Consider the following 26,503-nt stretch of genomic DNA (forward strand, 5'->3'; position numbering starts at 1 on the left):
TTATAAATGCCTCAGAGGCCAAGGTTCCTTCTTTAGTCCTCTCAACAGCCACATCACTATGGCAGCACGCGACAGCTGCACCCACAGCATAGCGAGAAATGACCACGGTAAGATTTATGATTGAAAATTTACCTATGAATTTTGGAAGAGCACCTCTGATTTGTTTTGTACTTGTTCTTAATTTACCGTGATTATTTATCCCCTCTGGTGTAATTTATCTATGAAAAATCTACAGTCCTGTGTCATTTAATAAATTTGACAAATTATTACATCTTGCAATATTTTGGGAGCACGCTAGGGAAAAGTGAAATGATGACAAAGAATATTACTGGGAACTTGTGTTTATAACCTAAATATCTCTTATTCCTCCAAGTGGGAGTCATAATAGATATGGTCTGGATAATTAATGACCTAAATGAGTCGTTTACATTTATTATCATTCTTTGTTAAGCAGCAAAGTTATTAATTTTTCAGTAGTGTGGGATTGATTTTTTCTTTCCCCACAAATCACTGTTATCGTAAATATTAATAGGCCCTGAGACTTTAATGAAACCAGCTTCTATGGGAACATTTTGATGAGCAAAGAGAGCTGCTCCGGCGGCGTGTGGCAGGCTCTTGATTTACGGACTGGATGCCTATGAGCTTGTGTCTGAGTGGGCTGCAATATGGCTTACTTTGTGTTAATTTGGTATTATGATTAATGTTTATACCCCAGCTGTACTTCCTGGCCTTTTGCATTTAATTTAGATGGTGGAGGTGGGCTGTTTTTGTCTGGGTTTTTTGTTGTTTTCGTTGTTGACTTGTTTGGGGTTTTATTGCATTTTGAGCATCTGTCCTTTCTATGGACCACAGGATAGTGTCAAATTGATGATCCTCCTGCCTCAGCCTCTAGTACAGATATTATAGTTATACATCACCATACCTTTTTTTTTCCTTTTCAAAGATAACCTGTAAAAGGAAAAGACAAATGAATTCTTTTTCCAAATAGATTCTTGCAAGCACTGTAATTCCAGATGATACTTAATTGGCTCCACGATTTTAAATTACATTAGAGTTTTGCTATCAACAATATTAGTGATTCTTGTGCCATAAAAATACAAGAATAAATCTAATTTGGAGTAGTATATGACTAAAACTAACCCTAAATAAAAGGTAGTCTGAGGTGGGAGGAATCCCTTCTCCTCCTGTCCCCGAAATGGTAGTGTCTTAAGTGACTTCAGCACAGCATCACAATCAGAAGATAGATTTGAATATGACCTGCTGCTAAGTTTCACACTTCTTAATTTTTCCAGTTTTGTATGTGCATATGTGTTCTGGGGGTGAGGTGTGTGCAGTTAGGTACATAAGCAGGTTCCTATGGATTCATGTAGCCACTCCCACCAGGATAAAGGACAGAACAGTTCCTTCTCTGAGGTCCCTCCAGTCACCCTTTCCTAGCCTCCTCTCTTCTTCACAGCCCTTCCCTAACCTCACACCATTATGGATGTTTTATCATGTCTATAACTTGGCATTTCAAGAATATTGGATACAGAGATGAGCATGGTGATACATTGGTAGTCCCGGTGCTGGGGGTGGGGGAAAGAGGCAGAAGGAATTAGGAGTTCAAAGCCAGCCTGGGCTATAGAAAACAAAAAAAAAAAAAAAAAAACACTACAAGAATGCTCTAACAGCATGGAGTGCTGTAGGGTGGTTTTCACTTACTATAACACCCTTGAGATCATGCACATCAGATACTGCAGCAATAGTTGGCTCTCTTTTACTGCCGAGTGGTATTTTGTGATATGAATATACTTGTTTAATATTAACCTGCTAAAGACTATGGGGTTGGTGAGGGGTTAGTTTACGAATGGTTCAAGTAAGCTAAAATGTGAACATTTCTGTCCCGACTTTTTACCTGATGCAATTTTGCATTCCTCTGGGACAAATGATTGGGTGCTATTACTGCATTCGATGAAAAGTACGTGTTTACATTTATAAGAAGCTGGGGTGCTCCTTTCCATTGCTGCCCATTCTCCCTTCCCATAGACTGGCATAAATGGTCTGTTCTCCTCCTCTCCATCAGTGTATGCTGATGGCGCTTCCTTGTTTGCTTTTTGGTCATTCTATCAGCATATGTTTAAGTCTCTGGTTGAAACATCACCTGAGTATGTTCTCCACCAAAGCAAAGGCTGAGACTGGCAGAGACGCAATGTGAGGGTGTTAGAAAGGCCCCTGAAAGGGGAAATGAGAAAACGTTCAGCTCACAGTAGCCAAGAACATGCCAGTGGGTGTGGATGCGATAAAGCACGAAGTCTTGGGATTTCAGATGTGTGCTTCTAATAACAAGCATTTCCGTGAGACTGAATCCTTGGGAGGCTTCATCCGACACCCTTCAGTAGCCATCAGTATTGCACAGGAATTATTGATCTGATCTTAAAGTTGGCTACTAGACATTTCTGTTAGAACAAAACCCGAGTGGCTTTAGTTTCCCATCCACAGCATGCGGGACACTCATTCAGTATCACCTTCTAGTGACACCTAGGATATTACAGCAGCAAATGTTTTTGACCTGCTGGGTCTTACCTGGTCATTAAAGTAATACAAGCAGATTTTACTAACAGCCAACCCATAACTGGTCATGAAAGGGAACCAAAATGAACCATTCATGTCACCTTTACACATTTATCATACCGAAATTGTACTGTTCATTAGACCAGGATGTGCTAATGGCTGGTCGGCTGCAACTGTGTGGGCTTCTCGGTTAACTCCCCCATTTAAGACTGGCAACATGTCACAGTTGTTCATGAGTCTTGGGAAAGGACTGATGTTTGTCCCAGTTTTTGCCAGTTACTGCGGGTTAGCTGCAGTATGTGGGGCTGACTGGCAAGAGTCTCCTGCTGATAGTGACAGAGGGGACAGATGGTCAGTGTGGGATGGTGACATGGAAACTCTTTTTAAAAAAAGAAATATATATATTAATTATTCTGTGTTGCTCATTCCCAGCTTTCTACCAAGCAAAAGATACCTCAGGCGGTGTAAGCCAGACACATAATTCTCAGTATTTGCAAAATCAGCTTATCCAAACTTTGGTAGAAAAAAAGACTCTATGTTAAATATAATCTATAGATACTAAAGTAGTTTAACACTTTAAATACATAAAATATACTATGAAGTCATCAACTATATCTACAGAACAGGATTCATGTACCTTAAAGACACGGTTGCTAGGCTCAGCTCATCTATACGCTGCCTTAGTCACCATTGCTTGTAAACTGGCTTTGAATCCAGCATTGCTTGGCCTTAGAGGTAGGTTTTTCTCTGTCCCTATAATGACACTAAGAAGTGAGTGTCACAGGCTCACTTTTGACAAATGGAGACTACACAAGTTGAGCTTCCTGGGTCTGTTGAACTTAAAAAAGCTGGCGCCAGGCCTCACACTCAGGTTCCTCTGAGCCCAAATCCCATGGTCCTCCATCGTGTCCCTGAACCTGTATGTACGATGGGAGAAAGACACTAAAATTAAAACCTTACAACCTAACTAGCTACCAAAGGGTAGAAGGCCGCTGTGCCTGGTCCTCAGGCTCTGGTGATCAGGTACTGGGGTAGGTTCTTGAGAAAACTGGAGCGGGCTTTGCCAAAGTAGAGGGGGGGAGTGGGATGGGATGGTAAGTGGTGGATCACAAGGAAAATAAGTCTTGCAGACATTTAGTTCTTAAAGTTTGATGGGAAAACATAATAAAAACCTGTTGACACATTGCCAACTCTTGCAGCATGTGTGGTCAGGATATCCTAGAGGCATTTAACTGAGTCTTCTCTCTGAAATAAGACATGGCTACGGGGGACAGTTGGGAGCTAGTCCCATGACAGGGAGTCCTGTGGAAACAACTGTTGAAAATTCCCATTAGCTACAGAAACTGAAGGGTTGCCGTAGCACTGATTTTTAGAACCCTCCCTTTCATTCAAACAGACACTTAAAAAAAAAAATCTCTGCAGAAAACTGGGGGTAGGGGAGGAGAATCCTGCCCCAGGCCTGAGAAATAATTTCCTCATTCTATTGAAGACCTGAAGTATGTCTCAGTTTTCTTTTCTGGTCGTCATCGTCCTCTTCATTATGTGCTTAGCTACTTGTGACTTTAAATGGCACGTCACACAGAAATTTAAATGAGACTGAGGCAGGAGGAGTTCAAGTTTAAAGACAACCTGGACCATGTAGACTGTTTCAGAGCAAACATTTTCATATATAAGAGAGATACACATGCATCGCTGATAGACATACATGCATGCATCCTAGGTGAGAGACGACTGTTTCTAAAGCATAGGGCATAATTACATTATGTGAAGCTTTTTAAGTGAAAAGAAAAACAAAAAGTCGCCTTTGTGCAGTGAGTCCTGCACAGTCCAGCATTCTGAATCACTGGGTGGCGCGGCACAAAAACCATTCTTCTGTACCCAGGCTAAGGATTTAATATTTAATCCATTTTTATTTACTAGCTAAAATGATATGTCTGTATTTTCTCTTTATGACATTAGCAAAGAACACTCTGAGCCTTATTGAGGAAATTAAGTTAAATAAAAAAGAAATCATTCTGCTCTAATTGGATTTGCACATACACACTCTCTAGTGCTTTACCCAGAGGGGCTGACTTAGCAAGGACTAGTGGGCCACTGGATCCGATTGTCTTCAAACCAGTTAATTCCAAGGATGGCTATTTGTATAAAACCTCCAGGATACCATTTTGAATTTACTTGTCTTACTGGATTACCATGAATATTTTGTTCCAGTTAGTGACTCCTTATTTGATATGTAGACCAGCTAGGAAATTACTCAGGGCCCGGATGAGTCTCCCAACAGCTCCACATTTTGCTGTTTGTCAGTTTGGTCTTTGGACAAAGACTGAGCAGTTGAGGGGAGCACAGAGCATGAGCCAGCCTCCCACGGCCCACTGTGGCTTCTGTCCCCTGGTTCTGATCCGTGTCTTCATAGGTCTCATCTTAGCCGTTGCTGAGCAGTGGCAAACTGTGTAGTATGTAGCCAAATGTCAAAACGCATTTTATTTAAGAATCTCCAGGAAGTACATATAACTTTATTTTTAAAAGTTATAGCGTATATAAAAGTGGGCAGAATGCTACAGTGTGTGTGTACACACACACACACACACACACACACGTTTCAAACACATATATATGTATATATATTCCATGTTTGTTCCATGCCCTTTCTCAATTCAAAGTTTTTGTTTTGTTTTGTTGTTCTTTGAGGCAGGATTCCTCTGTGTAGCCCTAGCTATCCTGGAACTCACTTTGTAGACCAGGCTGGCCTCGAATTCACAGAGATCTGCCGGCCTCTGCCTCCAAAGGGCTGGGATTAAGAAAGGCCTGGCCACCATGTGTCAAAGCCAATCTCTCTCTCCCTGCCCCCTCCCTCTCCTTTTTTTGTTCTTTTTCTTTCTTTATATGCAATTTAAAGCAATACCAGCCATCATATTCTTTTATTGATGAATATTTCAATATGATTCTCCTAATGTTAAAGAAGATTCCTTTTTAAATTAAAGAAAAACAAGGCCTTGAATTTGAGAGGGTGCAGAATGGGGGGAGACATGGGACAAGATTGGAGAAAGGGGAGACATGGTGTAATTATATTTTAATTTCAAAAAATAAAAAACCTCGATGCCATATTATACATTTTTAAATTATATTAAGATGTAGATATTTCATTAAAATAATAAGTCTAAACATCAAATAGGCAGAATCCAAATTTCTAATTATTTCTGAGCTCCTTTTTAATTTAATGCATTCCACAATTCAGTCTCCATCTTAGGGCAGGTACCAAGTGTGCAATGGGATAGGCTTCCCAGCCTGAAGCCCAGTCTCATTTACAGCAAAACAGCCTCTCTTTTATCTGCCATTAGGCTGTGTTCACACTAAACAGTAAATGGCAGTGTTTTCAAATATCATTGTCATTTTCCCTGGGAACGGAGTATACAAAACGCTCATAATGTGTTTTGCAAACACCGGGAACTTTTATCTTCATTTCCCTGAAAACACAGTGCACAATCACAGTAAATGTTTTGAGTGCCAGAATTTTTGCACAGGCATGAAAATCACGAGGCCTGCGTGCTCTTACGTACAGAATGGAAGTGTGGGTTAGAGACGAATCGCCGCTGAGTGTTCTTCTTTATATTTACATGTAGACATACCAACGTGACCAATGTGCACTCCTTCCACAGCAGGAAACATGGAGTAGAACGAGCCTTTGGTGAGCCCAGCGTCTTCTTTTGATATGAAGGCTGCAGAAACAACCTGGGCTCAAGCCTTGAGGCACGAAAGGACCCATAACATGTTTGAGGTTTTTAGACGCAAAGCTTGTTCCCAACAGTTCATACATAATAAAGGTTTCAGAGAATTACAATATGAGTCAGGCTGCAAACATCCCCTCTGAGTTGAGAAACTAAAAAGTCTGTAGAGGAAACAGCATGAACAGACAAACATCAGGGCTTCCATCTTCAAAGGAACCTTAGGAGTAACTTAGATCTTTAAGTAACTGGGAGGGGACATCTAGGCTGGTATCAAAGGAGACAGGGACCATAAGACCAGAGACCTTTGAGGTGCCACCAAGTAGTGGCAAGTCTGAAGGCCTAGAGATGTGGTGTGAGTCACTGAGTCCACCGAAAGGGAAGCCGGAAGAGAATGATTAGAGAAGAGAGATGTTTTGATAACACCAGCTGCGGGACTGGGCAGCTAATGAAAGGAAAGGCATCCCGGAGTCCAGTGATTTCAAAGGAGAGAGGGAAGTGAGGGGAAAGAATTGCTTTGGGACAAAATGAGAGTTTAGAGTTACAATCCTGTTAGAAGCTTTAAAATACCCAGAGGCCACTGGGAATAATCGGGCAGCCATTGAAGAATGAGAACAAGCCAAAGATAACAATTTAGGAATCTCCTACAGGAAGGTGGTAATAAACTTGGCCTGAGTTGCACGTACACCGAGTCTTGTGCTATGCTCTGAGGGGCTGACTTAGCAAGGTGGTCCTCATCACGTGGGCCACTGTTCTGCTGCTCCAACCTCTCAAGAATCACTCTCTTACCGCGCCTGCTGACAATATTCCCTGTACTTTGAGTATGTGTTCCAGTTGCACCTCTGACTTTAAATGGTTATTGAGAGAGAAGGAAACATCACACTTTGTCGGTAAACAGTCTGGCCGCATCCCGACCTGATCCCCATTTTCTGTAGCTCTGAGAATGATGTTTCCTTTCTCCAGTGGGGGTGGGGGTGAGTACTGCCCACGCTAGAGGAGAAGGTGCCGGTGTTTCTATGGTAGCCTGTGTTTGCAATAGTACATGTACAGAACCCACCAATCACAGTGACATCAGACAGACTTCCTGGAGGTAAATGTGCGCTTGCGTGCTGGGCTGGACTGGGGCTGTAGGTGTGGCTCTCTCCTGAAGCTCATGCATGTCACACTACTGGCAGATAAATCAGCTCCTTTAATGAAGTGACTTTTTAATGAAACGAATGACTGGGACGGTGTGGATGATAACTGTTTGGTCCTTAATTGATGCAAATCTCAAAAAAAAGTCTTGAAAAACCCGCAGCTTTAAAGAAATCCTGCCCTTTAAATCACACCATGAGCAGGCCAGAATGCATTTGAATTTTTGTTGGACTTTTAATGAATTGTGTTTTCAGAATTGGAACTCTATAGGTGTTTGTTTCTAGTGATGTGTGTACTTTCTCAAACTAGTACTAGTTATGGGTCGCAGTGAATTATCATAATGAGTCTTACGAGCAATCAATCGAGTGGTTACTTTATATGATGAATTTTTCCCAAGCACTTAACTTCATCTGCATTGCCATATTTAATTTTCTCAAGCACCATACGTAGCAGGCAATGTTACTGTAACAATTTTATGGATAAGGAGACACACCTATGCTAACAGGACTTATGCTTTTTAGCCCCAGCTCCTTAATCAACAAAGACTCCAAGAAGGAAGATCTAATTCTGATAAATATGAGCAGGAAATTCATCATGGGTTGTCTGGGTGGACTATCCCCAGGCCATAGATACTCTTGGTATCGTGCCTTTACAGAACCAAGAGCCTCTCCTCCCATTGATATCCTATAAGGACATCCTCTGCTACATATGCGGCTGGAGCCATGGGTTCCCTCCCCCCATCATGTGTACTCTTTGATTGGTGGTTTAGTCCCTGGGAACTTGGGGATGGGGGTCTGATTGGTTGATATTGTTGTTTTTCCTAAGGGGTTGCAAACCCCTTTAGCTCCTTCAGTTCTTTCTCTAACTCCTCCTTTGGGGACCCCATGCTTAGTCCAATGGTTGGCTGTGAGCATCTGCCTCTGTATTTGTCAGGTTCTGGCAGATCCTCTCAGGAGACATCCATATCAGGCTCCTGTCAGCGAGCACTTCTTGGCATCTGCAATAGTGTCTGGGTTTGGGGTCTGTATATGGGATGGATCCTCAGGTGGGGCAGTCTCTGAATGACCTTTTCTTCAGTCTCTGCTCCACACTTTGTCTTTATATTTACTTTTGTGAGTATTTTGATCCCCCTTCTAAGAAGGACTGAAGCATCCACATTTTGGCCTTCTTCTTGAGCCTTATGTGGTCTGTGAATTGTATTTTGGGTAATGCAAACTTTTGGGCTAATATCCACTTATCAGTGAGTACATAGCATGTATGATTTGTTTGTGACTGGGTTACCTCACTCAGAATGATATTTTCTAGTTCCATTCATTTGCCTAAGAATTTCATGAAGTCCTTGTTTCTAATAGCTGCATAGTACTTCATTGTGTAATGTACCACAATTTCTGTATCCATTCCTCTGTTGAAGGACGTCTGGGTTCTTTCCAGCTTCTGGCTATTATAAATAAGGCTGCTATGAACATAGTGGAGTATGTGTCCTTGTTAGATGTTGGAGCATCTTTTGGGTATGAGCCTAGGAGTAGTATAGCTGGGTCCTCAGATAAGACTATGTCCAATTTTCTGAGGAACTGCCAGACTGATTTCAGGTTTCAATAAAATTGAACCATTTTAATTCCTTCATCTCCCCACTGTCTATAGAGTGGATAATTAAGCATTAAGCCCTGTTATTCCTTGAGCTCATATATATTAAAAAGACTGGCTGTGGAGAAATGGTTGACAACTCTAAAAGATGGGCTTTGAAAAAGGCCCTCACTATACTAAGCAAGATTCAGATGTGGAGAATAAAATCCAGGCGAAAGCCGAGTTCGCGCCGGGGCGTGGGCACCTGTGAGACTGGCTTGTGGCTTCTCTGTCCTTGTGCTGATTAGGAGTGCCAGTACTAGAGTCAGCCTCATGGATCCGTCACTCTGTCTGTGACTGAGCTGATTCTTCTATCTCCCATCTCCATGTTTTTCATCTGCCTAACAGAGACCGCAGTAATACCCAGCTCCTGGGGCCATTGTGAGGGTTGAATCCAAGGGAGGACCATGGCACCTGAAATGTGAACAGCATCCAATAAGGGCTGTTAGAGAAACACATGTGGGGGTGCTTCTTTTAGATCTGCATAACAATTTCATCCCCCCACACCGCAGCAGATGCTTCTGTAGTAGCCCCCCAGTAACTAGGAATGTTTTGGTTTTGATGTTTCGCCTGTCTGCCTCTCAGCGGACAGGGTGTGACATGTGTGCTGTCCCAGAGCTCTTGGACTCACAGGCAGACTGACCTCCTGGATCTTTCCCTTCCTCAGGTTCTGGAAAGCTTCAAGATCATGGACTACAGCCTGTTGCTGGGTATCCACATCTTAGACCAGTCCCTCAAAGACAAAGAAGAGGAGCCCCTCCAAAACGTGCCTGATGCAAAACGGCCCGGGATGCAGAAAGTCCTGTACTCCACAGCCATGGAGTCGATCCAGGGTCCGGGCAAGTCTGCAGATGGGATCATTGCAGAGAACCCAGACACGTAAGTGCTGCCACACGCCCGTCTGATCTCAGGTTCCCGGAAAATCACCTGAGACACTCTGGGATAAATGACCAGCTTTTTTTTTTTTTTTTTTTTTTTTTTTTTATCACTAAAGACTAGAGGAGCTGAAGTTTCTCAAGTTTGTATCAATCTTTCACCCACATAGTTTCTGTTTTTAGATAGTTTTTTTTTCCTCTCATTTGCTTCACATGCAAAACATCTCCCAGAAGAGGGAAGACGGACTCTAGATTTGAATATGCATGCACTTAAGAGAACACATGGGAACAACGATGTTGGCACTTGGGAGCTTTTTACCTGTATGAGGGGAATCTTTGCTCGTATTGTCTCTCTCCTCAGACAGATGTGTTCATTAACTGCAGGCCTCATTTGCATATGTGGAGAACATATTTGATAATAGAAACCACTGCCACCGAAAAAGGTTGTCGAAATGGTTGACTCATTACATGTGAACTTGCTGAGCAAGGACACAAAGGAGAGCATTTCCTAAGGCCTTAATCACCTGCTTTCTAGGATTCTCGGGCAATGACTAAGCCTGGTGCACATTTGTCTTTCATAAAGGAAACTAACACGTAGTCTGTCTTTGTTCCTATCTTTGCTTACAATGCTGGCTAAGTAGTCAATAGCCCATTGAATAAATTATTCTATACCCGTATCGTGAAATGATGCACAACTATTAATCACATTGCCATTGATATAAGGAAAGATTCCACGTTAGAAAATGTAACGTTCAAGTTGTAAAACTGCCAAGATAAATACATACATACATTAATCTTCAGATTAATACATACACCCTGCAAAAACATATCTCAAGAATTAATTTTTCAATTTTACACATAATTTTTCTTCTATATGTTTTTCTTTGTTGCTGTTGTTGTTTTGAGACAGGATCTCTCTAATGTGTAACTCTATCTTGGAACTCACTATGCAAACCAGACTGGCCTCGAACACAGAGATCCACATGCCTGTCTTCCCAGTGTTGGGATTAAAGGTGTGCACCATCATATCACATCTTTATGTAGTTTTTCAATATTACAGTAAGCATAAGATTCTTTAGATCATATATATATATATATATATATATATATATATATATATATTCTTCTTTTTTTTTTTTTGAGTCATGGTTTCAAGTAGTGCAGGCTGACCTTAAACTTTTTACATAGCCAGGAATGGCTTTGAACTCCTAATTCTCCTGCCTCTGCCTCCTGAATCTGCTACCATGCGTGTGATTTTTCGCAGCGCTGTAGGTCAAACCCAAGGCTTCAGGCATGCTAGACAGACACTCTTCTGTGACCCTAGCATTGCCTTTTTTAAAAAGCAATATTTTATGCTGCTCTAAAAATCCTTCATTGCTCCTAATTTTTAAATAAAAGTGTTTTTGGTTTTGCTTTTAGATGTTATTTATTTTATGTATAGGAGTGCACTGTAACTATCTTCAGACACACCAGAAGAGGGCATTAGATCCCATTACAGATGGTTGTGAGCCACCATGTGTTTGCCGGGAATTGAACTCAGGGACTCTGGAAGAACAATTAGTGCTCTTAACTGCTGAGCCATCTCTCCAGCCCAAAAGCGGTTTTGTAATGACAGTCTTTCCAGCTAACTCATCATAGATTTGACAGCTCTGGGGTTTTTATCCTTTAAAGTGATGAAAAGTTATGACAATAAAGGAAGAGGTAGTCTAGAATTCTTAATGTTTTCAGTGTATAATTAGTAATGAATTTAACCCTCTGTACTTGTTATAAAAGTATCTTTCCCTTTGCTCCATCTGCAGAATGGGAGGCATCCCAGCTAAAAGCCATAAGGGAGAAAAACTGCTTCTCTTCATGGGCATTATTGATATTCTTCAATCATATAGGTGAGAATTTGGGGAAGTGGTCTTCCATTATTTTAAAAATTCTTCAAAACAATTTTTGCTATGAAAATGTACCAGATGAGAGCAGCTTTGCATTCTCAGTGGTGCTTTCTCCGTCTGTTTACTTTGTAGGTTAATGAAGAAGTTAGAACATTCCTGGAAAGCTCTTGTTTACGATGGGGTGAGTGGCCTGTGCTTTGTTAAACTGGACACATTTCTAGTCCGGCTTGGACTGTCATTAGATGTGGAGGAGTGCTTTGCCTGCTCAGAGTCTGAGGCTGGGAAATTGGTTTGAGTCTGAGAACAAGACCACATAAGTCTGGATGGCTGTTCAAATAAATGACATCTAGCCCAACAGCCAGGTAGTTGTTAGGAAAGCAAAACTGTGGTTGCTTCTCTGTGGAATATGAAGGTCACCTTTGTGGGGTGGAGGTGTCTTTTTCAACGGCTCTGAGAAGATGGAGGCCTTTAAAATGAAGACTGGGCTAAAGATTGTTGAGCCCTGACTATGATGGTGAACAGCCCTGGATTTGAACCAGTTTCCCACTTGACTGGCCACATGAAAAAGCAACCAGTTTTCTCATCACTGAGGGTCCAGGGCCTACCTGCTGTGTTTTGCATGTTAATGTGCAGCTCAATGTTTATCTAACACATGTCAAGGACATAGACAGTGAAAAATGTTGGCATGGAATGTATTTACAAATGCAGTGAACTTTTTAAAGATTTATTTCATTATTTTTAATTATCTGTATATTTGCTTGTCTGTGTGTAAGTGTATGCCACCCGAGGGCCTGTGCCCATGGAGGTTAGAAGCATCAGATCTCCTGGAGTTGCAGCACCTGCCTAATGTGGATGTTGGAAACTGATCTTGGGTTTTCCTCAAGAGCACTGTATGCTCTTAGCCACTGAGCCATCTCTTTAGTATATGAATATATATGCTGATTGGCAGGGAAGTGTCAGAAGAGCAAACTCCCTCCTCACTTCTCTCTCTCTCTCTCTCTCTCTCTCTCTCTCTCTCTCTCTCTCTCTCTCTCTCTCTCTCTCTCACACACACACACACACACACACACACACACTCATATCTAGATGCTCGATTTGAACCCTCTACTGCTGACAGAACTGAGCCTCTCTCAGTTAATAACTGTGGCACTTTCTCAGAGTCTAACGGTCAAAGACTTGACTGCACATTTCCCTTTAAGATCTGAACAGACACCCTCCTTTGAAAGAAGATAAATGATAGAGGTTGTTCTCCTCCATTCTGGAAAGAAATATGCATTTCTCAGTCCTGTGGAATATTGTTACTAACCTTTCAGCATGTAAAGAAACTATGGGCTGATAGCCAGCTTCCATCAGAAGATAACATTAAATCATAGGCTCACAGAATTGTTCCTAAGAATTAGCCACAGACTCTGTCAGTCAAGGATTCCTCTTATGAAAAATCACGGTTGGTTAATTTTAGGTCTCCCAGCTGAGAAAGAGAACCACACTTTCAAAGACACTTTTATTCCATTACCAAGCCAATGGTTTAGTCCCAAGTTAGCACTGTAAGTACGTCTTCTGATATTCCATTCAGGAAGAATGTATACATAACAACTAAGCAATAACCAAGACTTATTTTCATTGGCTTACAACCTTGTTTCTTATTTAGATGGAGTTGTTCAGGCCAAAGATAACAATAATGGAGGCCCATTAAAGTCAGCCATGGGTTCCCCCCACTTCCTACCAATATTTCTAAGTCATAGCACCTGTTGTGAGAAACTCCTCATAGCTAACTGTACCATCAGAAGAGCACACATCACAGCAGAAACAGTCTAGCCACCTCTCCAGCTCCCCAAGGGTGTGCTCGGCCTTCCTAGTGTGAATGGAGAGCCACGCCCTATTAACTACCCATTGAAGAATTGCAGGTGTCTCTAACTAGAGGCACATTGACTCATAGGACAGTGTGTTCATGGATATAGCAGATGTTTCTAGTTAGGATTAGAATGTTTCTCATTATGATTAGAAACATCTAACAGGATGTTTCTAATTAGGATTGATTCATGGGACAGTGAGATGGGGAAGCCCTGAGACGTTGTCTCTTCCCAGCGTCACACACCCCAGATGCAGGTCTCCTGGCTTCTGGCTCAGTACTCCTTGAACCCCACTGCAGACCCTTCATAGTGTCCACACTTGGCCTTTTAGAAATTCCACTGTTACATTCCAGAAACCTACATTCAAAAATAGAGCATCTACCAGATGAACATAGAGAGTCCACTCCTTTATCCAGGCTGTTCTCTGGATTATAATAAAATGACCTGTCAGTCCTAAGGTCTCCTGCCGACCATGAGAGGAACCTGACCCTTTAATTCAATCCAGTCCTGTGTGGTCAGTAGCTAGCACACTGGAACCACAGGAAGTCTCCTCGCCTTGTCACCAAGTGATGAAACCACACTGATTTAAATGTCACTCTTAGGGTGCTCAGTGTGTTCCTGATCTTTCCAGTGTAACCAAGAACTGTGCCCTTCTTCACTGGCCCTTGCAAAGTTGCTAATGTTCCTAGCTAGAATGGCAGATGCCTCACTGAAACCGTGTATTCACTACAAGTGCCACCCTTCATCCCAGATGGCACTTGAATTGCTAGTTGTCTGTTAGAAACAGAGCACGTTAAGTGCCCCCATGACCTGTGGTGTTGACAGGATGGACAATTTTCATTAATGGATCACAGTCTTTTTTTTTTCATAGTTTTTAAATTAGATACTCTGTGTTTACATTTGAGATGTTATCCCTTTACCCCGCCCCACTCCCATCCCCCCACCCCATTCATTTGTTTTCATAAAGGTGTACTCCCTCCTAATCACCCTCTCCACCACATTGCTTTGGCATTCCCCTACATTGAGAAAACATGCCCTCCCTGGGCCAATATCTTCAGCTACATATGCAACTGGATCAATAGGTCTCTCAATGTGTGCTCAAAGGTTGGTGTTTTAGTTCATGGAAGTTTTGGAGGTTTTGATTGGTTGATAATGTTGTTGGACCACAGTCTTGTGGTTGTCTCTGCTCTGACTGAGTCTTGCTGGCTGCCCCCAGCCCTAGCCTTCTGGTCCTTCTAATCCTTTGCCGTGCTCTATTTTTGGACCTTGACTAACAGCCTTTTTCCAGCTTAGGATGAACTCCAAAAGGCGAACCTATCATCTCTCTTTCTATTTTCCAGGACAGCGTTTCAGTTCATAGACCAAGTTTTTATGCAGATAGATTTTTAAAGTTTATGAATTCCAAAGTTTTCAAGAAAATTCAAGGTAAGAGTATTAAAGTTTCTTGATTGTAGCACTTGTGACTGATGTCATCATATACCTGTGGAAAGTTTTGGTTGAAAGAATGGGGATTTTTTTTTTTTACTGCAGCAGTAGTAATGACTATGGCTAAATGTTGTGATTTAATGATGCCATAATTATTAGCTCATTTTTTTATTAAGAGATAACACAAGCTGAGGTTGGGGAGATGCTCACTCAGTGAAGTGGTTTGAAAGGATGAGGACCTGAGTTCAGACCCTTAGCTCCCGTGTGATACACAGGATAAGCTCTGCACTGGTGAGTTACAGACAGACAGATTGCTGGAGCTTGCTGGCCAGTCCACCAGCACATGTTCAAAGGGAGATCCTTTCTCAAAATGCATAACATACATACATACATACATACATACATACATACATACATACATACATAGGGTGAAGAAGAATTGAGGAAGACACACAATATCAATCCTTTGGTCTCCATATGAACACACACATACCATCAGGCATAGTGGCACATACCTATAATCCTAGCACTTGAGAAGATGAGGCAGGAGGATTGGGGGTCCCCAGACCAGTCAAGAGTATACAGTCAAAAGAAAAATATTAAACACACATGTTCCACAAATGGTGGCCAGCTACAGGAACAGACCTCAACATTGAATCTATAGATTAAAATTTCCTACATTAAAAATTAACGAAAGCCCCTACAGATGTAGCTCAGCTGTGGCCCTTCCCAGCATGCACACGGGCCCAGGCTGGAGAAAGTTCTCAAACCATAAGTAATTAAATAAAAAGAACAAACTAAGCCCAAAGCTAATAATAATTATTTCTGAATCAAGGTGCATATGGCATCTTATTTATCTTTATACTTCTGGCAAATTTTCAGTGTGCATACTGTTAGTGTTTCAAACTGTATGGAAAGTGAAGAATAAGCAAGTCATACACATAATTGTTATTTATCATTTAATTATTCAACTTTATAACACAAATCAAAAGTTAGTCAGCTCCAAAACCATGATGTTAGTAATCATAAATTTTTCTTACAATATTCCCCGAAGTTTGAAAATCCAAAGGAAACCATGATAATTACTTAAAAGCCCTCCTCCTAGACCTGCTTAGTACTAAGATGTTGGCATACTTCCTCCCGATTTTTTTTTCTGTGCGTTGTGCATTTCTATAAAGCTGGTGTCCAACAAAGCACAGACTGCTGTGTGCAAGCTCCAGGCTTGACTCGGCACCACACACACACAGCATAATGGTGACTCCTTTTAGGCTCTGCCTTCTGGTTTCCGCATATCATTATAATTAGTTTCTCAGATCCTCAGTATTCGAAACATCATTTGAAACTGAAACACAGCCTGAAAATTACAGGGTTGTGCCATAATCTTCTAGCCATTCATTCAGTTTGGGGCGTTTCCACATTTCTCCTTTTTCTGTTTCTACTTAATATTTTTATGAACATAGTTTCAAATAAATGCTGTGTCTGAATCAGGATTATTTACTTGGGATAGAATTCAAAATGTGGAAGTAGGATATTAAATGTACATAACTTACGTAACTACAGAGAACCCAAAGGCAGCCCTCAGCCTGCAGAAGGTTCTTTAACTTATGCCCTTTTGATAAGTAGAAAATGTTACTTGATAGTTTTATTTTCTCAAGTACTGGTCAGGTTCAAGCATCACTCGTGATTTGTCAGCCATTTATAATTCCTTTAAGAATTAGGCTACATAATATTTAACCACATATGTTGGATGTTTATCATTTTTTCAGATGATTTGCATAAGCTCTATGTTTATATTAAACCTTCACCTTATTGTTCTGAGCCCAGCTTTTATATACAATTAGCTGTTCCAATGGCATCTTAAAATTTACTGTCAAATTGAGGTCACTCTATAAATTACATTTTTTGCCCAAGGTTTTTCTGACCTAAGAAGGACTATGAAGTAGTGTTTGTTCAGACTGCAAGTCTCTTGTTTAGACTGTGGCTCGTATTCTCCGAGATTTTCTCCCTCTCTCCCCACTGAGCCAGGACTTTGTAAGATTTCAAAAGGACATGGCCCTTCAATGTTTCACACGCATCCAATTCTAGAAGAGGGGGCCTCCTCCTGGCACCTCTTCACTTTGGTAGCTGGGTTTTTTGTTTGTCTGTTTGGATTTTTTGTTTGTTTTGTTTTCCTTAATACAATAGCATATAAACTGGAACCATAATCAATAGCTTCTTTGGTTCCCACAAAAAAAAAAAAAAAAAAAAAAAAACAGCATGTTACAGACTTTGCCAATCTCAGACTTATCATACTCTTGATATAATACGTCTTATTTTTTAAAAAAAGATTAATTTGTTTCTATTTAATGTGTATGAGTGTTCACCTGCACATATACATGTGTGCCGTGTGCATGCAGAGGCCAGAAGAGCGAGGCAGAACTCTGACTATCTCTCCTAGTTGAGACTCGCTGAAGTCTTGCATCTTTTCTGAATTCAGCCCATAATGACAGCACACTTCATTCAAACTCTGAAGAACTCCCAGTGCCTTCATATTCTCATAGAAATAGTTCAACCTTGTGACTCATCTGAGAGGTTAGGGACCCCTAGCAGTCCTCAAGCCGTGGCTCATATTCTCTGACTTAGATATCAAAATATGTTCTACTTAGAAATCTAAGCTACTACAGCAAAGGGCAGGAATGTGTCACAATTCATAAAAGATCAGAAGCAGAGGGAGCATTCCAGCACACACCAGTTTGTGGCTAATCACTTCTGCCCTGGAAAGGAAAAGTGAACCTTGCTCAACAGAATACAGAGCAAAGGAAAACCAGCTTCCTTGGTCCACTTAGGTATCATTAAAATCAACTGTGAGCAGCCAAGAGGAATGGTGTAATCAGTTGTTTAAACATCCAAAAATCTCCTCTACGTTCACACAGATATACACGCATGAATACACGCACATGCACATGCACACCTTAACCAGAAAATGGAATGCTAAAAGCTAGAAAATCAGGCATCATTAATCAAGTGAAGAAGACAAGAAAGTCCCCTGTGGTTCTCTCTCTAGCCCTTTGACCTGGAGCGAGCCCACTTTTCCACCCTCTGTTTCTGGGCCTGTAAAAGGGCCAGGCTCCCTCAGACATTTCAGCAACTTGAGATATGCAGTATGAGTTCTGGCCTCCAGACTAAAGCCTGAGTCCACAAACATTATTTATCATGGTGACAATATTAATAAAAGACAGCTTGGGACAGAACTAAGCCTTCCCTGGAAGCAGGGAGATTGCCCTCAGTTCTTAGCTCATTTGTGAGTCCTGGAGTTCTTCTCCAATTAATCTCTTGAAACATGTCCACAGAAAGTTCTAATGAGCCATGTGACCCAAACTCGGGAGAGTCCCAAAGCTAACCTCCATGACTAATCCGTTTGCTGCTGGCTCACTGCTTTAAGCAAACTTCCGAAGGACTGCTGCCAATAACAAGTTCAGGGGAAGCATAAACAGGTCTCCGTGCCCCTCTTTTCCTCTGACTTCCTCCAATGACAGTCTCTAGCCAAGAAGAGTTACTGTGGGAAAGCAGGACCGTAAGTGGTGAGATCGGACTCCAGCTTAAGCAGCGCCTAACCAAAGCCTTCTGTGAAACCACAGGCTGAGGGCGGGCATGGGGCTGGGGAAGCCCATTTTCACTGGCCCAGGTTTCCCACATGCTTCTTGGGCTGGAGAATGCCGTTCGGACAGAGATGGGAGTGGACTGTACATCTAACAAGACCAAAGGGAAGGAAATTTCAGTGGGAAAATCACAAAGAAAGAAGCAATCATGAGTAACGTGGCTAAATCTGGCAACTTAAGTAGACCATCAAACACTGGAGCATTTAGAAGTCCTGGTCCCTGCTAATAAAACTGGGGGTGTGAGAACTCCGAACTACTATCTGCATTTACTGACTCTCCCAGCCCCCTCCCAACATAAGAAAAACAAAGAGGGGAGGCAGTCCTTTAGCAAAAAAGAAAAGAAATTAAAGTTCACCTCAAAATACAAAGTCCCAACTCCAGTGTGTTTTAGAATATTTTCTTAAAATCAAACTATTTTGAGCAAATAATATAGCCAAGAGCAGACATTTTGATATCCCTTGCTATATATAGATATGAAATGAGACCTTGGTTTTCTATTCTCAAATTATGTCTAATATATTAATTAATAAACAGAATATTAAATTTAGAAATCTGAATCTGACTTGGTAAGTTTTATCTCTTTAGTTCTGGAGGGGACTTTGGTTTGGTTTTTTCCTTCTTTTTTTTTTTCTTTTTTTTTTTTTTTTTTTTGGTTTTGTTTTGTTTTTTGAGACAGGGTTTCAGAGATCTGCCTGCCTCTGTCTCCCAAGTGCCACCATACCCCAGCCTCTGTGGTTGTTTTAAAACAAGATCTCATTGTGTAACCCAGGCCAACCTCCAAGGCCTACTGCCTCAGCCTCCTCAGTTCTGGGACTGCCACTGTGCCCGGCTTTACAGTGTGACATGCCCCACTGTGCCAGGCTTTACAGTGTGACGCCATCCTGCTCTGCCTGGCTTTATAATGATGATTCATCCTTGCCGTCTAGCTCTGAAGGCCTCACCATCTAAGAAACGGTGCAACTCCATCGCTGCACTGAAGGCGACCTCCCAGGAGATCGTGTCCTCCATGAGCCAGGAATGGAAGGATGAGAATCGGGACCTGTTAACAGAAGGACAGAGTTTCAGCAGCCTGGATGAAGAAGGTAAACCCTTGCAACTTCCTAAAGCAGGAAAATTCTAGTAAAATCTATGACCAGCGTAAAGTCACAGTAGAAAAATTAGAGACTATCTGCTCCAAGAGATAGCCTATTAATAAAATGTTATAGGTACACAGGGTACAATAAATCTATATAAATTTATTTATATAATGCCATATAAACAATGCATGACATGTTATTTATTACATAAAAATAGTAATGCTAAGCTATTTAAAGAAAAAATCTATAATCCACCTGTTTAATAATAACAAATGTCTGACTGTTTCCATGTTACGTTCTGTTCTACATATATTTTATGCTTATGGTAACTAGTAGATTTCAATGCATAGTATCAAACTTCTAAAAGAATTAAGTACTGACAAAAATATATTCATATAGTGTTATGCCAAAATGCCGTTAAAAATCTGTACATGTCTCTTTTTTAAAAAATAAAGTTGAAAGAGAAAAAAGATAATTATCCTAAATATAAAAAAATAATAATAATAACAAGTGCTCACCTATTAGTCTTTGTTTTCCTAAATTTTATTCTGTGTGTGCAGATACAGACCTGCAAATGCACCAATGTGTGCACATTTGTCAGTGATGTAATAAGCCTTTCAGTTATTTATTTAGTAAATTTAAGTGAGTGTTCAAACTTGTTTATTTGGTATGAATATCTTAGATAAACAGGAAGGGATTGATGTGGACATTTTATACCTTCTTAAAGAACAGTGTGTTCTTGCTGCTTGAGGATGATGCTCCACAGACCTTGTATCTTTTTCTTTCCCCATGGCTTGCTGGCCAGGGCTGATGAACAGTGGCGAACAGAAGCAATAGCTCTAGGCAGTCTTGACTGGTCCTGATTTTAAAACAATGTTTCTAATAGTTCACTGTTTAAAATGATGCTTGCTGTATTTCCTACCAATTGCCAGACCAAAAGACTTTCTTTCCTTAGTCTATCCACTGTGTTAATAATTCGAATTTTCTATTTTTATCCAATAAGGGGAGGTAATGTTTATATATTTCTATCAATTACTTTTTGGTCTTTTTTTTTTTTTTTTTTTTTTTTGGTTGGTTGGTTCGTTGGTTTTGGGGGGTTTTTTTGTTGTTTTGTTTTGACTTGTTTGTTTGTTTATTTGTGGTTTTGTTTTGTTTTGTTTTGTTTTTTCATGTAGCTCTGAAACTCACTCTGTAGACCAGGCTGGCCCTGAACTTACAGATATCTGACTGCCTCTGCCTCCCACGTGCTGGCATTAAAGGAGCACACCATGATACCAGGCTCTTTTGGATCTTTTGGTTCACAACAAATGTAGACTTTTAAAAATCAGTATGTTCTTTGGAGAATCTCCAAAGTGTGTCTTCCTATAGAAGATTCAAGACTTCTTACAGATACCTTCTTTCCCTTGGAGTCTTCAGAATAGATGACTATTTCTATCCCCCTTTTATCTTAGCATTTGTCTCCTTATATATATTAAATTGAATCTCCTTATCATATTCTAATGTCTAGAGTTACTTCAAGAAGAGTTAATGAATTGCCTATGGTGATTAATGTTGTCAACTTGGTGTGTTCTAGAGTTGCCTAGGAGACAAACCTCCAGGCATACCTGTTGTAAATTGTCTAGATTAGTTTAACATCTGGGCACACTTCTGAGAGAGTGTCTTGATTAGGTTAATTGCATCGTTCCCCGGGCTTTCATCATGGACTACATAAGAGGGAGAAAGCCAGCTAAGCATGAACATTCATCCCTGTCTGCTTCTTGGCCACAGATGAGTATGAGCAGCTACCTCCAGCCCTGCTGCCGTGACTCCCCCACCATGATGGATAGTGCCCTGGAACTGGAAACCAAACTACAAACAAGTTTTTCTTTCTTGAGTTGCTTTTGACAGGTTATTTTGTCACACCAATGGGACAAGTCACAAGGTCCTGTCTGTGTTAGTGACAGCAGTTTCTGGTAGATACTCAGCCCCTTCCTCTAAGCTGCCTCCACTTGGCCTCATCCTCAGCAGGCTACCTGATTTCTGAGGACACACAGAAAATTATAGGTGGCTACAGTTTGAGAAATAGGCAAAATTTGTTTTCTTAAATAACTCTTGTTTTAACAGACACTTTACCTTTTGTTTTCTTTTGTTTTTTTTAAACTGAAATCTTGTTAAGTTTCTAGGCTGGCCTAGAACTAGCAACCAGCCTATCTCAGGCTTCCCAGTAGTAAAATTAAATATATTCACTGTTCCCAGAATACCTAGAAACAGAGGAAGTAGTGCACCTGGGATGTGATGTGCACCTGGGATATGATGTGCACATGAGATGTGATGTGCACATGGGATGTGCACCTGGGATGTGATGTGCACCTGGGATGTGATGTGCACATGAGATGTGATGTGCACATGGGATGTGCACCTGGGGTGTAATATGCACCTGGGATGTGATGTGCACATGGGATGGGTTTAGAAATTTTTTTCATGTGAATTATTGGACCCATTGCTTACATATTTGGGCACCTTTTTACATGTGATCTAAACTTCAGTTCAGCATTTCCTGTCTCTGCTCCACTTTCCCTCCTTGCTTCTTTCTCTGCTCATCATATATTTTTCAAATCCAAAATTCAGGGACTGGAATTAGATTGGTGGTGGGGTACTTGCCTAGCATGTGTAGGGCCCTGGATTCTTCCCAAACAAACTACTACAAAAATAATAAATAAATATAGATATATGCATGCATGCATACATACATACATGCATACATAAACCTCAAACTCATCTGGGGCCATTTTTCTATTTTCCATTTGCACAGTCAAAATATATCATTTGGGACCTTTTGTATATATCAAGCAATGTCAGAAACACCCCAAAGCTGTACTGTGTTCATTAACATTATTTCAGCTCAGTTTGGCAAAAGATAAAGAATCTGGATAAACCAAAAATGGTGGCACATGCCTTTAATCCCAACACTCACAAGGCAGAAACAGACAGATCTCTGTGAGTTCAAGACCAATTTGTCCTATACAGTGAGTTCCAGGACACCCAGGGCTATATAATAAGACCCTGTGTCAAACGGGGGGGGGGGGGGGTGCTTTATGTGGATCCTGGATGGAACACAGGCCCAGGTCACTGCTGAGCCTGGCATGTTCATTCTTCCTGAGAGGGGAAGGCCCTAATGTAAATACTTTCCTGGACTCCTAAACTTTTAAATAGAAATGAGAACTTTCTTGCTTTGAAAAGGGCAGGCTTACTATTAAAAGAGGATGTCATGAAGAGCCCTGGCTCGTGCCCAGAAGTCTGTGCGGGCCCATGTGGGATTGAGACGCCACAGGCTGTTGTTTTGTTAAAGTGCTTGTTTATGTCCCTTGAAGTCTGCCTCTCGAGTGGAGGGCAAAGCAGGCCTTTCTGTTCATGCATCTGCTAGTCATCCTATTAATCTCTGCCGAATTATCTCCTTAAGCTCCTAGGAGTTTTTATGCCATCATTTTGAAAGAGTAAACCACTTTATTAGGTTTTTAAAAGAGCATTCCTAATGTCATTTCCATAAGCCATTTTGTAAATTAATGTCATTTCCGTTTTGTCTAACCTGTTTGCAAGCAGCTGTTTTACATTTCTGTTGGGGTTCAGGAGAGCACGGTTAATTCATAGTCTCATTGCAGCCTGAGACATATAGCAGGTGCTTTTGACTCATTTAAGTTATTACAGATCTAAAGGGGTGTGTGTTACTGAGGTTCATGAGCATTTGCTTTTACCCCTTCAGCCCTGGGATCCCGACACAGGCCCGACCTGGTACCCAGCACTCCATCACTGTTTGAAGCTGCTTCCTTAGCGACCACAATATCGTCTTCTTCCTTATATGTCGGTGAGCACTATCCACACGACAGGACTACGCTTTACTCAAACAGGTAACATTCAGCACTGCCCACTTGTCAATCAAGCTGTTACTTAGCAATATCTTAGAGATGGTATTCCTAGCAACCAGATGTGCCTTCCCCTGCATCATGTGTAAGAGAAAGGGCATGCTTTCATTTTACTGTTGCAAAAACACATTTAAAGGAAAACCCTTCTGTTTTCCTTTACGACTAATTAATCATTACATTTTTGTTTAAAAAAAAAGTTAGAATTATACACTTAGATCCATGCAAAACGACAAAGTTTTCATTATTTTTAGTGAGGTGTGTGTGTGTGTGTGTGTGTGTGTGTGTGTGTACGTGCATGTGGCCATTCACATGTGTCGACTTGGGTATTCACGTGCCCGTGTACATGTGGAGATCAAAGACGACCTCATGCGTTGGTCATCACCTTCCACCTTTTTGTGACAGTGTCTCTGTTTTCCTGCCTCATAAGCAAGGGTCACTGGCCCAGGAGCTGCCAAGAGTTTCCTGTCTGCCTCCGAGATTATGGGAGTAGTGATGTCCTTGCTCCGTGTCACCTTTTTACATGGGCTCTGGGGATTCAAACTCAGGTCCTCACATTTACTCAAACAGCAAATGCTTTCTACCCACAGAGCCATGCTCACGACCTTTTACCTGCCCCGCCTCCTTTTGTTGAGACAAGGGCTCATGTAGGACAAGCCAGGCTTGAATTCATGTTCAAGGTGTGTTTGTTGTTCATTATACCCAGCCATGCCCATTGGGTACTCTCAAGTACACGTGTGTGTGTGTGTGTGTGTGTGTGTGTGTGTGTGTGTGTGTGACTTATTTATTTGCTAACTAATGCTGCTATGGAATGAACCCGGGGCCTCAGGAGTGCTCAGCAAGTGCTCTGTGACTCTACTATATCCCAGCCTGTGAGCAGATTCTTTAAAACAACCTCTCTTCATACATATTACTCATGTAACTACAGTGTTTTATACCCTGTTCTGTAACGAATGTATTCATGGTTTTAGAGTTGTCTGTGAGTCCGGAGTTCAGCACGGTCTTTGGCAAGCTTAAGTTTGTATCTTCTTACCAGTTGCATTTTGTTGCTCTGCCTTTCGCTCTTGGCTGCATAGAAGAGTTCAGAGCGTTGGGTAGCAAATGAGGCAATGCTGGCTCTGGAGAAACAGAACAAGTGGGGACTGTGGAGCTTGGTTTGGACCGCTTCACCTGCCGAACCACCAGAGAGCGTCCTGTGTAGGTGACTTACGTCATTTAAAGTACATAAAGGGCTTTCTCATTGAAGAAATTTAGTGTAACATATAATAGCTTAATGTGAATGTAAGCCATGAATGTTTACATTTGGTTTCTCAGTCAAGCTTCTCTATGTATGGTGCAGCAGATGTGGGGGGGCTGTGTCCCACGAGTGTAAGCGGGACTCAGAGGGTAGCAGGAACTCACAGCAAGGCCTCAGCAACGTTAAGAACAATTCTCATAACAGTGGTATTTTTTTATAGTTTGCTACTATGGTCATTATCAGGAACATACCATTCAGTGCACTCTTGAATTGTTTAATGAGATGTCCAGCACTAAGGAATGGTTGGTGTTTTGGTGGTTGTGGTGGTGGGTGGGTGGGTGGTTTATTGGTATCAGAAGGGTTCATTAGTGCTCTGTCTCCTGGTAAGAACTATTAAACTCCTGAGCATTCGCAGGGTTTCTTTGGGCTCTGGCCTCCTCCTAAAGCCAGTCCTGTGGCCAGATCGAGTCTAGCTACCTCTCCGTGCCCACTGGCTGGCTGTGCACACTCAGCACTGTGTTCTAATGTTTTCTCTCCTGCTGATGCTAGCTCACCAGATTTGCATGTGGGGGGAACAGTGAGCCTTCTGTCTGTAATTACTCCACAGTCTTCCCTCTCTCTTTGATAGTGCGCTGCGTTAAGAGTTTTCTCTGGTTCTCTACTGTGGTATCTGGAACCTTATGCGTAACTATCAGTCACAGGGTTCAGTTGCAAGAACAAAAAAAAAAAAAAAAAAAAAAAAAACGTACTCCATCGGAAGCAGACTCGAGTTAGGTGTTTGCGAAATGTGTGGGGAGGCTGGCAGAGAGGCATTGCTCATGCATTTTGGTCCACTGAGCCCACCCTCCTGCAGCACTGCAGGCTGGGTGGTATTCAACCTCTCTCAGAGACAACTGGGAAAGCGTTTCTGAGATCCTTAGGTGTCCTTACAAGAAGCCAACAAGGAAACTCTCGGGCAGCCTCACTTTTCCAGACACTTCTGAGCTAGTGAGGAGGGCGGAGCATCCCCCAGGAACCACCCTCTCTGCTTCGTTCTCTTGCTTGTCTCCTGCCTGCTCTCCCACAGTTGCTTCTGCTGTTAGCCTCGTCCTGTACAGAAAGCTGAAAAATCCACCTTCTCCTTAGGGAAATCATGAGGATCAGAGGCTCAGGGATGCTAAAAACCCTGAAGAGAAATAATGGCCCAAGGACCCCTGGGAATGAACATCTCTGAATGCTTAACCCACCATACCTAGCTCAACTTATTTAGCAGAAAAACCAAACCAGCAAACTATAAAGCCATGCTCATATCATGGATGTCGTATGTCTTCAGTGCTGTGCATGGTACATCTTGAAGTCATAATTGACATGATCCTAAGTCTCGTCAGGCTAAAGAAGTTTTAAAACCAAATACAGACAGCCAAAGAGGGAAATGCATCAAACAAGGAAAAAGAAAGTTCATTGAATATTGACGCTGCAATTTGCGTCTGAGCTTTTTCTGTTTCGCCGTGAGTCATATTTCTATTCAAGTGGCCTGCTTTCTCCCTTAAACATGTTATCCTTATCTGTGCTCATACAAGCTATAAATTCTTCAAGTACCTGCTGTCGCCCTCTGTCT

The 26,503-nt window shown here is 41.6% G+C and overlaps 1 protein-coding gene across 1 annotated transcript in view; it reads left to right on the forward strand.

Moving 5' to 3' along the window:
* Positions 1-26,503, forward strand: part of PIP5K1B (phosphatidylinositol-4-phosphate 5-kinase type 1 beta) — a gene marked incomplete at its 5' end in the record, with an annotated part of 133,108 nt that overhangs the window by 61,776 nt on the left and 44,829 nt on the right. The window contains 6 exons of the mRNA XM_080911334.1: positions 9,697-9,908; positions 11,704-11,787; positions 11,917-11,965; positions 14,975-15,059; positions 19,624-19,779; positions 23,513-23,657. Of these exons, the coding sequence (XP_080767460.1) occupies positions 9,697-9,908; positions 11,704-11,787; positions 11,917-11,965; positions 14,975-15,059; positions 19,624-19,779; positions 23,513-23,657 (731 nt within the window). The remainder of the gene's footprint in view (positions 1-9,696; positions 9,909-11,703; positions 11,788-11,916; positions 11,966-14,974; positions 15,060-19,623; positions 19,780-23,512; positions 23,658-26,503) is intronic.

Source organism: Micromys minutus, assembly GCF_963924665.1.
Source record: "Micromys minutus genome assembly, chromosome: 2".
Lineage (NCBI taxonomy): Eukaryota > Metazoa > Chordata > Mammalia > Rodentia > Muridae > Micromys > Micromys minutus.